Genomic DNA, 14,414 nt, shown 5'->3' with positions numbered 1-14,414 from the left:
TAGTGTAATTAATGTGATTTCTTTAGTTGGATAAAGTTTTGTATAACATAACTGCACACCTAGTTAATTTACTGCTGTTGCTGTACCTTCTGTTCTCTTGTGCAAAATTATGGGGTCTATGTTATAAAACCAAAAACCCGTTTGAGCGAATACCACAACAGCTACATATATAGCCCAAACCACAAATACGCCGAACCCCCTAAACCGCAAAATTTAAAGTCTCGAATCTTCATAGTCGGCCAACCCCACTGCACGCTACATACTACGTACCCAAACATAATAAATAAACCATATACATACATTAACCAAACCCTACTTCTAACCCTACACTAAACCTTACATACAGTACTATCTATGCACTTACCTTAACCCGCACCCTAACCCTAAGTCCGTATCTAATCGCACACTTATCCTACGGAGATATACCCAAACAAAACAAATAATCCACACACATACACTTAACAAAACCCTACTTCTAACCCTACACTAAACCTTACATACATTACCTATCTATGCACTTACCTTAACCCGCACCCTAACCCTAAGGTCCGTAACTATCACACACTTACCTTACGGAACTATACCGCAGACGGGCCAACCATGACAATTCGACATTTCGAATTTCATGGTTTTGGACGTTCGCCGTTTCCGTAGTTCGCGCAATATGTGTCACTCTTTTCCGATTTGCTCAAACGGATCTTCGTGCTTCTAATATAGACCCAAATTATGTATTCTTCATCATAGTTTGTCATATGCAGGTCAAGTGCGAACGTGATCTGAACCTTGGCCAGTTCAGCTGCTTGGTAAAATCACATGAACTGTTTAGTTATGTTGCTTGCTTCCTTATGAACTTATCTTGCATGATACTATGTGTTTACTGTTTCATCTAAAAGCTCATTTGAAGCTGCCCTTACTGAGATCAGGGTGTTAAATTATAGGCATGTATGTATGAGGAGTTGTGTACTGCATTTGTATATAGGTAAATGCAGTATTAGCTCTATTCCCATTACAACAAGTGGAATAATAGGGTCAAGTGTTACATGCAGCAGGGCAAATGAAAGTGAGTATACTTAAGTGTCAGCCCAGCTGTAGGTCACTTTAAGAGTGGAATTAAGGCAGGAGGACTGTTAGGGCAAGTAATAGTGGTGTTAGATAGCAGTGCAACAAACTGGGAGATCTCAGTGATTACATTGATGGAAAATGTTAAGTTTATTTAATGAAAGAATAACCCGTTTTAATATAAATGTTTTTTCATAATCCCAGAGGGACCAGAACAAGTTGTTTAATAGTTTAGAATTATTGGTTATCTTTATGCCAATAAATTATTTTCTTAAAATATTTTGCTGTCTTGCATTAAGGTTATATCAAGGTTCTACAAAAGTATTTATTTATTTTGCATTTGTTAACTGGCAAGTGAACTTCTGTAAGACTGTTGTTAGCCATGACCCAGGTTAGAATGCAAAAATATCAAGACATTAAAAGCAGTAAGTCAAGAAAAAGCAGACCAACAGGCCAGTAAGAAACAAAAATAAGTAAATAGTTAAATCTGTTACTAGGGAAAAAATGATAACTGGTTATTGACATGTCTAACTGGAAAAATGGCAGTTATAGTCAACAATATAAGGTACACAGTTCTTTAGTGAACAGTTTGTTGGAGGTTAAAAGTAATCAGGAGTAAGTTGAAAGGTGAGGTTATAACTGTTAACCAGAAGTAAAAGAAAGGAAAGAGAAGAGAGAGAGGAGAATAAAGGCAAAAGACATGAAACCACTTGGAAAAAGGGATATGAACTTAATGTTCTGTAATAAGCATATTCCCAGAACAGGGGGTTGGGGTTGGTATTAATGCGTAAGGTGTTTACCTCAAACATACAGGGTACATGGTTTGATCCTTGAGAAACATGGCTAGGCTTAAAAATGTCCCCTGGTGTTTTTGTCCTAGTAATCACCTATAAGTAGCAAATTAACCACTTGCATCACACAACCAAAGGTGATCACTGCTGCTCCTGAATGCTTACTTATCTCAAGGGTTTGGGAGTTGGCGTAATGGGTAAGGTGTTTACCTCACAGGCACAGAGTAGAGGGTTTGATTCTCACATTGCAAAGCATAGCTAGACTTAAAAAGGCCCCTGGGTCTATTAACCTGGTAATGACCTATGAACCTATGCTCTTTAGAATAATTTAAATGCCTAGACATGGAGGTAAAATAAAGTAATCTGAGTTGCTTTATGTACTTAGGTGTGCTGATTATATCTTAATTTAGTTAATTTTAATGGTGATAAGTCTCGTAAGTAGTAATTTTGCATTATTGCAGTACAGTAGTAAGTATTTACTTATGTGCACTGGAGTTAACTGGCTTAGCACTTCTTTATAGGTTCATAGGTAAGTACTAGACTAGTTGCCCTTGTCGGCCATTTTAAGCCAAGGTAGTTTCCCTTTTGGTGCTTGCATTAACCTATCCAGTTTGGTGTTAGATTGTCCTTAACCATTCCATGGTCAATAATTATATAAACCCATAGTGGTAGTAATTGATAGGTAGACTAATAGATCAGCTGTTAAATATGTCTGTTGTTCCATGTTATCATTCCACTTTATTACGGATATCCTTTACTGTCTCTCTGAAGTAGTCTTGTGTACCTTATACCAATTTCCTTGAAAACTGGTAATGGGGTATTTGATTAGCATGCAGGTTGCACTATTGTGTATTGCACACAATTTCTGTTAAGTGCCTACCCTGTGACTACTGTGTGACTTCAGCAACCTTTAGATGTGATATTGTTGGGTTCTCTTCAGTGGGGCTAAGATTTGGATATAGTCTCTTGCCTTCAATTCAGCTGTTTATCTGTTTAGGATGCACACTCTTGGACATGCATGCATTATGTCAGCACATGCCCTGATGGCGTGTGGCACTGTTGGTCTTGTTGTGGAGCAAGATATGTGTATGTCTGTGCCTTTCCTGTTCCACTTTTCATTTAGAGAGTTTTGTTTAAGGCTCTGAGAGATTGTGTAGAAATAAGTCTAGTGGTTCTGTTATGGTAATATCAGATTTGTGTTTTCCTGTTCAGCAGTTGTCCTTGATCTGTCCTCCTTTCCATTTCCACTGGTGTCTCATCAGCTGTTTGTACCCAGTTGTATGAATCCATCGGATCCGAAAATTCTGAAACTTCATACTTGGCTACTGAAGACTTGATTCTAACTAGGTGTGGTGGTCAGAGCAAGGTTTGAGTTCATCCAGCTGCAGAGCAGCAGTCTGCCAGCTTACCTTGTACATCTAAATGGAAACATTTTGGTTTGTTGTGAACCTAAGTTAGTTGTAGAAGATATGATGTCCTTTTTAAACGTAGTACTGCAGTATACTATAGTCAGAGTTCAAATTCCCCGTTTGTTTTTACCTTTCATGACCCTTTCAGTGGAAGAACTCTGGTACAGTTGAATATCTGCAAAATTATTTTAAAAAGGTTTAGTTCCTCTGCCAGTTAGAAATCCACTTGTTTCTGGGGTCCTGAATTTTGGTGGTTAGGCTTACCTCTCAGAATCTTTTGTTCTGGCATTGAGTACTGTCCTTGATGGTTCCTTGTTTGTTCTCTTCCTTTCCACCAATCCAAATTTGACAGAAGTCAGCAGGATCTTATTCTCTGGGGCAGCTGTTTTTCTCAGTGCACCACAGTCTCCATCCAGAAGCTCCAAGTGCTGTGTGACATGTGCAGTTGGTGTTTCATTCTTACTAGTTTCGAAATGGTAAACGTTTGTTCTTGTGGAATTATGATCTCGTCTTGTTGATTTTCATTTTGTTTTTCTGTCGATTCGATCTACTGAAGTAGATCCATGTATTGACATCAAAGATGAGGTTATTACTGTAGCACCAGTTGTGTGAATTTTTTGTAGACCATGTTCAAGAACTTCTGCATGTTTTAGTAAAATTATGTTGCTCAGTTTGTAGTCATCAGCATTTTGATTATGCATAGCCCGTTTCCTGTTTTGTATTTGAGAAGACTGGCAGTGGCTCCAGTTCAGAACCTTGTGGGATACCACACCTGTTGTAATAGATGGGTAGCCTCCACCTTAACTTGTTGTGTCCTTTTGTTTACCCACTGGATTACATATGGATTTACAGTTAATGTTTTCAGTTTATCAGTTATTCCCTTCTATAGAATATTGTAAAAAGCCTTGACAAGGTTAACAAAATCCGAATTCACTATCATGTCTTCATCAAGTGCTGTTGTTACCTCTTTAGAAAATCTGCATAACGATTCTTATGTAACAGAAGTGAGTCTCCTGTGTCATTTTGAGTATTCTCTGTTTTTACTTTTGCACAGAAAACTGGTCAAGCTGATGGATCTCATATTGTTTGGTTCTGATATGACCCACCCCTTGAGAACTGGTATCACTACTGACAACTATCATAGGTTGGAGACGTGCACATTCTGATTTTAGTTAAGGTGAATAATAGGTGTTAAGTTAGATTTTCCTTGATTATGTGTAGCAATACACCATCTAGTATGTCGTCTGATCCATGGAGCATGAGTTTTTAATTTTTGCTTGTGGTAGCCATTATTCATGCCTGTAAATTTATAAGGAGAGCCTTCCCTTGGCTTGATAACATTTTAACTTGTTTCTTTCCTTAATGTGAGGGGTGCTCCAAGTTTTTTTCGCAAGCACTTTTGCTGTGTGATCGATCATAGCTGTTGTGTATTTGAGGCCAGCTGCTCGTGACTTCAAGGATTTTTGAATGGCAAGCCCATCTTTTAAACAACTCCTTCTTGAAGTTCGTACAAAGTCAGATTCATTTTGTCAGTAATACTGTCTGTCTTATCTGCAAACCCCTCTTCTTTTGCATTTGGTCTTTCCCAGCATCAGTGTCTTCTACAGTGAATTTTGTCTTTGCATTATTATGCAAGGTGTTAGCATTTTAGTTTTACTGTCAGACCTTCCAGTGAGCAGTCTAGATTTATTTCCTTACTTATTGATTGATTTGACCTTTTTACAGCCCTGAGAATGTTCAAAAATTTTTTTTTCAATGCCACAGTTCAAAAACATTGATTTTACTCTGCATAGCTTTACTTATAGACAAGTCTCACACCCATATGTTAACAGTGATAAAAAGTACAGTTGTGTACCTACCATAAATGTAGATGTTCATCGTGTTTCACTGTTGCAGTCATTACAATTGGGTTATCCTGCTGGCAGGCTACCCGCAGTCGGCCTGAATTCCAAAGTCTAGGTCCGGCGTCGGTTGCTGTCGGCTCCTCCCTGAAGTCAGTGCGCCAGGGGTATAAAAGATGCATTTTCTTCAGTCTTTCTTGACGCGCGGTGCCCAAAGCAAAAGCAGTTCGCGAGTGCCGGTCGGCCGACTCTTGAGATTTTCAAGCTCGAATTTCAGATCCAAAGTCTTCATTAAAAGCTAAGTACCCCATTGGGGAAACTTTTTTCTTGCTCCAGACCGATGTCAGAAAAAGTTAATAATTGTATTTCTTGTGGGAAGCAAATACCTCATAAGGATTTTGATTCTTACTGCATTCCTTGCCTAGGCCCTGAACACGATGTTGCTAGTTGTCGGTTTTGTGCTAGATTTAACCAACCCACTATTAAGCATCGGTACGATTTTGCATTTCATTACTTTGGCAGAAGATTTCATTATATAATGCCGTCAGAACAGCCGACTACCGGAGTTTACAAAAAACGCAAGGAAAAAGAGAAGGACAGGCATCCGAGGTCCAAAACAGATGACGAGGCTTCTTCTAGGCCAGTCGCCGGTTCTCAGTGAAGCGCTTTTGGCCCCTGACGACTGCTACTTTAGAGTCGCAGGCCGATACAGACTCCCACATGGAGTCAACCAGGCCTACAGAAACTCAAGGTATTGGACCTTCGGAAACCATTCCCTCAGATGGGTCTGGAGCCGCTGAGCAGGCATCGGCTTCTGAGGGCGTTTTCAGGCCTACACAACTGTATGTTAAAACTACTTCAGCTACAAAGGCAAAGACTAAAGCAGCTTTAAAGACAAAGAAACAAGTACAACAGCCCCATGGACAGACATCCATGCATAAAAAGCAGATGCTCAAAATGGCCGAAGACTTAATTACTTTGATCAGGGATTCTCATCCCCCTCCTGACAAGAGGCCTAGGCAAGAGGTAGAATATGAATCTTCAGATCAGGTTTCCATTTCATCTGATTCCTCTTCTGATCAGGAATACTCTCTTCCTCCTTATGAGGATTCTGATGCTGAAGAATCTATCCCTTCAGCTTCTCCTCCTGATGATTATTCTTTTGGGGAAACACTGCATACCATGAGGGAGCATTTCCACTGGGAGAGCCAAGATTATTCAGAATCTAAGAAAAGGCTCAGAGACTTTCTTTTACTGCCTCAGCACAGGCCCCTGGCTATTCCACATGTGCTAGACATTGTAGATGATGTATTTTCAGAGTCCAGTCTGACTCCAGACTCCTTACCTCCAGCAACTGTTAAGCCAGACAGATACTACAGGGTCCCAGACTCCCACAAATTTCTTTTTAAATACCCTGCTGCTGACCCAGAAACTATCTCTCCGGGTCCCAAGGGGGTCAAGGCTTCCACTGCAAAAAACCCTACCCCCTCTGACAGCCGAAAGAAGAAGAAGAAGAAGCAGAAGTTTCAGATTTTAATCTGTATATTAATTTATTTTTACAAAATAGCCTCACATGAAATAATCTTGTTTTAATACCATCTGGTGTTAGCAGTTATTCCTTTACAATTTCCATCTGCTGGTTCTTTACAAGCGTACTGACTTAAGGGATAGCATTAGGTATATTATCTGCTTGTCCTGGTTTTGCTAGACATTTCATTTTTATTTAAATAATGAATCTAATAATTTCAAAAGTCTTTTTGCATTTCCTTTATTTGCACTGTTTCTACGCATCTCTTCCATTGGGTTGCCTTTGCTGTGAAAACCACAAAATTCTGTGAAGATGGTTTGTCTCTGAGAGACTTCTAGGCATCCTGCAGTAAGATAAGCTGACATTATTAGTTTTTATTCCACTGTTCACTGTTTGGTTTTATAGGTAGAACTGGTCTGACTGAGGGAAGTCAGAACACATTTAATCATTTTTAGCTGTTATGCTTTGCTGTACTGTGACAGAAGAGAATGTAAATTGTTAGGTAGTATGCATATTTCTGTAGGTATTAAAACTTTATCACCTGAATTACTTTTTTCCTTTTTATATAAATTGCTCATTTTTATAAGCAGGTATCAGTATAGTTCTTTTTTCTAGGGGTGTTTCACTGTATATATTTTTTCAATAATTCTTATTTCTGTTTTGTATTTATAAAAGACACAAAAATTTTCATATTTACAACATGACCACAAGAGAAAGTTATACACTGTAGTTAATATAGAAACATGAAGGTCATATAACAAACCTATTTACACTATATACATAGATGCTTTCTCAAACAAGTTTAAACAATATAAAGACAATACATACATTAATGTTTGCAATACCATATTTTATTGTGAGTTTGTGGGTATATTGCTAAGTTCCCTTATAACACGTTACTCTATATTGTGCATGATGTTTTATGCTAGTATGATATTGAAGGTTTGTTCCCAAGTTGCTCAAGTTTTGCTGTTTTTGTTTCTTTTATCCATTACTATTTTGTGAGCTAATAGGTGTTTAATAGCCACTTTGTTAAATGTTCATAGAGTCTGTCCGTTTGAGGGCTATATATAGTTTCGTTAATGAGAATATGGTTATAAGTGAGTTTGCTTGTTTTACTGTGAAGTTAGATGGGCGAATATATAATAGGGTAAATTCCCATGTAAGTGTTGATGATTGATATCCCACTTTTTGTAATTGCAATTTCAGTGAATTCCAGAGTTTATCAACGCATTTGCAACTCCAAAATATATGCATTAAATCTGCTATCTGATCCTTGCAGTGTGGACAGTATGGTGATTTTGTTGCATTGAATTTGTGTAGTAATGCAGGTGCGAAATATGCATTGTTATTTATCATAAGCCGTGTGTACAACAGTTTTTTAAGGGGTATGCTTTTCAGTGTTAGGTTAATTGCATTTTGTATCTGGTGGTCGTCCAAAGATGGTTGTATTTTCCTCCAATAGTTGGAGAAAAGGAGGTTGGAGGTCTTTATGAAATTTGATTTCCCCTATTATTTTGTATGAGTTTGTTATAGTTTTCTTTGTCATGAGGATAGTCTCCCAGAGCAGAGTGCATTTTTCCATGTCACTATTGGGTATGGTAAGGTTTTGGAGGTAACTGGAACACATCTCTTTGATTTGTCCAAGCATTATGATGTAAGACTTAGGTAGATTCAGATTATTTCTCATTTCTTCGATAGTACAATTAAGTAGTGGGTAGATATCTTGTATTCTTTTTTCTTTTAATTGGGTAAAGGAATCTAGATCTAGCATCTTGTTATTTATTTTTAAATTAGGATTTTTGTGGAGGGGTTGTAATGTTGTCAGAGCTTGCCCCAGGTTTAAGGAATGAAACAGTTTTTGTGTTATGTTTATAGAATGTTTTAGAGGGTCTATAATTTTGTGTGCTTGTCGATCTTTTTTGTTCAAAAAGGGAAGTACTTTGGGATTGATGCCTAGTGATTTGATGCATCTGTAGTATATTATCACCCATGGTGGTGACCAAGTTTTTGCTGACAAGTTATACTCTGCTATTCTCAGTATTCTGTTAGTGTAGGTAATAGAGTAATAAGTTTTAAAATCTGATAGGTCCAGACCCCCTTTGTTCTTGGGGAGTGTTAGTTTCTGGTCCAAGATTCTGGTCTTTTTAGGATCCCATATAAATTTTGCTAGGGAGGTATGAATTTGTTTAAAGAATTTATTATGTATAGGTATTTGTGATGTCATAAATATATACGTTAGCCTAGGTAGTATGTTCATTTTAATTATTGAGACTTTGGCCAGAAATGGAGCTTAAGATGGTTCCACCTTGTACAGTCTTGTATAATGCTTTGCCATTTAAGAGTTATGTTATGTTGGTAGAATTCCTTATTGTTTTGAAAAAAAGTGATTCGTATTTAATTTCATCCTTTATTTTTCTGGTGTCTAAAAATGGTATCAGTGAAATAAGCCTGCTTGGCCTCAAAGGGAAGATATTAATTTTATTAAGGTTTAGTTTGTAATTAGACATATAGGAAAATTGTTCAGTTGCTTTTATTATTTTGGTCATATCAGAGTTTGGTGTACTGAAATATATATTTAAATAGTCTGCACTATATATATTTTCTACCTAAGACTAATTTTAATAAAATACATTTCTGTATGATGCCCGTGTTTGTGGCCTTCATATTTTGAAAAGCTAGTTATTGTGGTCTGGACTGTTAGTTTACTTTTCCATTTCCCAAAGACATACAGTATTGGAATTGTACTCAAGTGCCACAAGATGCTGTTATGTAGACCCTCCCCAGAGAAGATAATACATTTGTGGTTAAGTATACTTATCATAACAGTAGATCTTTGAGGAGGTGTCACTGTTATATTAAGGCTACCCTCTCTTTATCCTTAGAAAGGTTGTAAATAGTTTTATTATATACATATATTGTTATGCTTGGATCGATGATTATAAGAATGTTAGTATCTGTTTCCTTTTAGTGGAATGGATTTTTAATTTATATGTCCTTACAAAGTTTGTTAGTGGCTTAAACTGAAGAAAGGTCCAATCATTGCTGCTAGATACAGATACTTTGGACCCTATTAGGATTCCCAAAAACACTGGTGTCATACATAAGGATTGCTTATAGAAACATATGACTGGGATAAGTAAGGTAAAGCAAAAGGTAACCCAAATGTCATGTTTTACTTTTACAGTGACCTTTCTTTGAAACTGTACTGTTATAATGAGAGTACTTACCCACAGTTGTACTAACTTGTTTATTAAGCTTGTATGGTTTGCTTGTTGAATTTAACTAAGACATGAATAGAACAAGAGCAGCTCAGAATTTGACTGTCTGACATAAAGTAGCAGATTTAGTAACAAACATTTCATAGGCAGTATTGGAATTTACAGTTTATTATGGATTAATGTTCCTTTTTCAGTGACCCTTATCAAGAATTTTAGTGCCTGCTTTCAGTATAATGTCTACATGTAATGTGTTTGCATTGCCCCTTTTACTTTCATAGTTCCCCGAGTTTGACATTGTATTGTGCACTTTAGCAGCAAGAGATAAAGTATAAAACAAAATGATGGAAACATGGATTAATATTTTGAGTTGCTAAAAGTGATTGTAGCCAGCACTTAATGTTTTCAGAAAACTGGTGCAAATACAAATTGTTGCTAGTTTCATCTGTCTAACACTGTAAATCCATTACATTTGTTTTCTTTGCTTAGGGCACATTTGCTGGTATTATGATCGGTCTGGCCCAGCTGAACTGCTCGGAACTCAAACTAAAGAGGCTGTGCTGCCGACATGGGTAAGACAAAGGATAGAGTCCCCTTTTAACATAAGTACATCTATGAACCTAAATACCTGGTATTTCATTAATTGTGTTGCTGCAGAATCACTGAGTTTCAAACAGAAGTAATTAGTTCATTTATGCAGTGTGTGTGTGTGTGTGTGTGTGTGTGTGTGTGTGTGTGTGTGTGTGTGTGTGTGTATCTCAGTAAACTGAAACTCTAAAACACTGCAAAGTAACTGATTGACCTCAATTGAACGAGCAGCTTCCTATCGAAAATAATAAAAAAGTTGCATTTTAGGGGGGGGGGGGGGGCAGACCCCCCCTGCTCCCCACACATCCCCTGCTAATTATATATACCAACTCTGAGGTCACATTACAGTGGGGAAAGGGCAAAATCCCTGATCCCACTGTACCGTGATTTCGAACGTAAAAAAATTACTTTCAATCAGCTGTGTGATGATGTGAAGTATTGCCAGCTATGCCAGGAAAAGTAGGGCCGTGGATATGTAACATATGCCAGCATAAGTAGCTGGAATTTTGTAAAGAATTATATGTCATTTGTATATCAAAATGATTTGTACAGATGCTTGTGCTGAAAAATGTATTTGTAAAGCTGCTTGTGTTAAAAATTTACCAACAGTGTACCCTTCTGGACAGAAAAAGGAATGTACATGCATTATTGTAACTTCTTAAATGTTTATGTTTTAACAGAGGATACTGGAAGAGAAGTGGTTAATCTCAAACTTTAAAAATAGTAAAAAACTAAATTACTGGGCCTAGGCCATAACAATGTTCTCTCACAGTTTTGAATGAACCCAGAGATGCAATGTCTGTAAGAAGTATGGTTTATTAGCTCCTGTAGGGAGACTGAAAGTGTTTTATGACTCCCAGGAGCTGCTGCAGATCTTAGCAAGGCTTGTGTGTGTGTGTGTGTGTGTGTGTGTGTGTGTGTGTGTGTGTGTGTATATATTATTGACACATAGTTGATAAATCCTGGTGGTTTCTAGCAATGTGGGGTTGCATGAGAACCAGAAGTCAGATGACCAGATGTATGTGATGTCATTCTGTAATCTAGGACAAAAATAATGTTTTAATACCAGTTGGAACTGAAGTCTCATGGCACTCTGTTTTGAAAACCTGACATAGAAGGATCAGTCAGCTACTTCATCTTGCCTTGCTGTAGTAAGTAACTTAACTAGGGAACAGTAACTCTTAAGATCAGTCAGGAAAAGATAGTGAGATTAGTTAAGTACTGTTTTTCTGTCTCTGTGTGAATCTATTCATCTGTGGTATTTAGTATTTCCTGTGATTGAAACTCTGGTGTTTATTGTAAATTGATACATTTTTTTATTATTTATTATTAAATATATTTAAACTTTTCATTGTGGCTGGTACTTTAGAAAACATTTTAACTTTTCAGAGTGTCTGTTTGGTGACTCTGTGGTCACTCCTGAAAGTCTTACTGCATTGTTCAAACTACCATTTATATTAATATTAATTTCACTCAGTATAACTGGGTACATTAGCAAGAACCTTAGAGTAGCTGACTTGGGAGTGTCTGGTGGCAGTAACTACCTTAAAGTCTGGGAAGAAGGGGGCATAGCTAGTAAACCTGTGCCAGCCTTTCCCAGTTTTGTGTGTGTGTGTTTGAATCAAATCTCAGCGTGTGTGTGTCAGCTGGTTGGGGTAGGGACACAAAGCATTCATTTCACAGAGAGGGTGCAGGAGGACGTGGCTTGGAGACACTGCTGAGGACTTAACTCAACAGCTGTGCCGGTGGGAGGCCTTACTGGGGACCTGGAGAGAGAGAAACCCAGACCCTGGGCTGAGTGTGTTCCCTGTGTGCTCTTAAGGGAAATTGTACTTGATGCAGAGAAATACATCTGGAATTACTGGGTATATCCATTTTTGTCCCAAGTGAATGTCCCTCTCCAGTGTCAGTGGCAATGATTCAGGTTCCTTGATTACTGGCCCAGAGAGGGGACTTCACAAGCTGTACAACTTTTATTCCCATTCAGCAACTATAATGAATGTAATCCATATATGCATGTGTGGGTGTGTGTATTTATACGTATGTGTTACATGTATGGTTGTGTGTGTATGTTTGTATGTATGTGTGTGTGTGTGTATGTACATATATATATATATATATATATATATATATATATATATATATATATATATATATATATACACACACACACACACACACACACACACACACACACACACACACACACACACACACACACACACACACACGGTACCTGGTAGACTTGAGTGAGATTCTTCTGAACCTCAGACCTACAAATGCATGAATTGCCAGTACATAATACTAGTTAAATGTGACATGTCAAAAGTACTTTTCTTTCATGAAGTAGTTTGAATTTTGTAATCTGGAATTATATTTCTGAAGTGCAGTCTAAAGTAACTTTCCTCCCTTGCTAGCAGCTTAACACTGAATTTCAGTGTCATGTATCAAATAATAGAAATCATTAATGTTTATGAACTTTGTAACATTTCCAAATACTTTGGTGCATACAAATAGTAGAGAATGTGTCATAAATGAGCAGTTTTGTAATTTATAAATGATAGCAGTACATCTTATAATAGAAGTATGTAAACTGAAAATAAATGTTTAACATAAATATTCTTTGCTCTGAACAAAGTCAGTCTGACCTACCATCATTTAGTAGTGAATGAAAACAGTCATAATAAGGGTCACTTAAAGAAATAATGTGGATAATAACTTCTTTTATGAAAGTAATCAAAACTCCATTTTTTGTTGGGTTTGTTCCCCTTCATCCTTTGTGTGAAGGCTTTGTCTCTAGTACTCTTGACTAATTAAATATTCTAACTCTTTGGTTGTGCTTTGTCAAAGTAAATAAATAACTCTGAGGTAGTTATATGGTTAGCATTGGTGTTGGTGCACAACAGAGAATAGCTCCTCTGCGAAAGTAAGTTGGTACTACTAAATTTTGTTAAGCCTTTAACAATTCAGCATTTTTATTGTATACGTTGTGTACGTTGTTTTTATGGTTTTCCATTTGTAGTTTGAATTCTCAATTACTTTGGAAATCCCAGTTCCTTAGTTGAGATGTAGATAGTTGTTTAAAGTGAACCTGGTGTGTTTTTGGTAAGTATACCCGAAAGTGTATCGTTTTCGTCAACTAAATGATGTTCAAAAACATTTGATTTTTCTCCAAAGCCTCATATACTTAGATGTTTTGCATTGATCAAGTTCCTTTTGCATGCATGCATTTCATTTTAAATCGCTAAATGTAGAACTTTACGGATAGTGTATGCAGCAATGTTCTATTTAGAAATGTGACAGTGCATTGTGTGCTGGAAACTGTTAGGAAAGCAGGTTCTCACATAATTGAAAATGAACAAGGCAGATCATAGCCTAACAGAAAACAGCTTATGAGAACAGCAGCATAGATGTGCTTTGTGAGATTACTGGGTCATTCTTTACTGGAGTAAACAAGCATTATAGCAGTGTACTTCTGTGAGTAGTAGCTCATCACAGCCTCCTTTCTACTTCTAGATTTGTTGATTGTGACAGAAAGTTCACATGCATTAAAAATGTTTCTGTTTGTAAAATTGTAAATCAGTAAGTGAAAGTGTATCTTGGGGTGGATGGCAATTCTATAGATCGTTGAGAAAATCTGTTAGCAAGCAGGTCTGTCTTCTTCTTTTAAACTTTCCATCAGTCTGGCAGTTAGTACAGAGGATTAAGGCTATGTGTTGTTAATAAGCTGCTTCCTGTGCTGCAGGACTTGATTTCTTCAGCCTTTGTTTGCCTACTTTATGACATTCAGGAAGTTACTTGACCAGACAGTGCTTTGGGGCATTTGGGAAATTGGACTAGTCTCCTTAATGGACTGCATGCCTAGTAAATACCTATGAGCTGGCAGAGCAAGATGTTGCCAGTTGTAGGGACTTTATAGCAGTTTTAAAAGCTTACCTATGACAGACACACACATTGATGCTTACCTAGAAAATGCTGAT

General features: G+C 37.3%; 1 protein-coding gene across 1 annotated transcript in view; it reads left to right on the top strand.

Moving 5' to 3' along the window:
• ATG2A (autophagy related 2A) overlaps positions 1-14,414 on the top strand; it is a 2,853,001-nt gene that overhangs the window by 2,610,321 nt on the left and 228,266 nt on the right. The window contains exon 38 of the mRNA XM_044075772.1: positions 10,336-10,418. Coding sequence (XP_043931707.1) covers positions 10,336-10,418 — 83 coding nt within the window. The remainder of the gene's footprint in view (positions 1-10,335; positions 10,419-14,414) is intronic.

Source organism: Protopterus annectens, chromosome 6.part1, assembly GCF_019279795.1.
Source record: "Protopterus annectens isolate FY-2018-M chromosome 6.part1, PAN1.0, whole genome shotgun sequence".
Taxonomy (NCBI): domain Eukaryota; kingdom Metazoa; phylum Chordata; order Ceratodontiformes; family Protopteridae; genus Protopterus; species Protopterus annectens.
The sequence above is the reverse complement of the archived record's forward strand: the minus strand, read 5'-3'. Positions and strand labels throughout refer to the sequence as shown.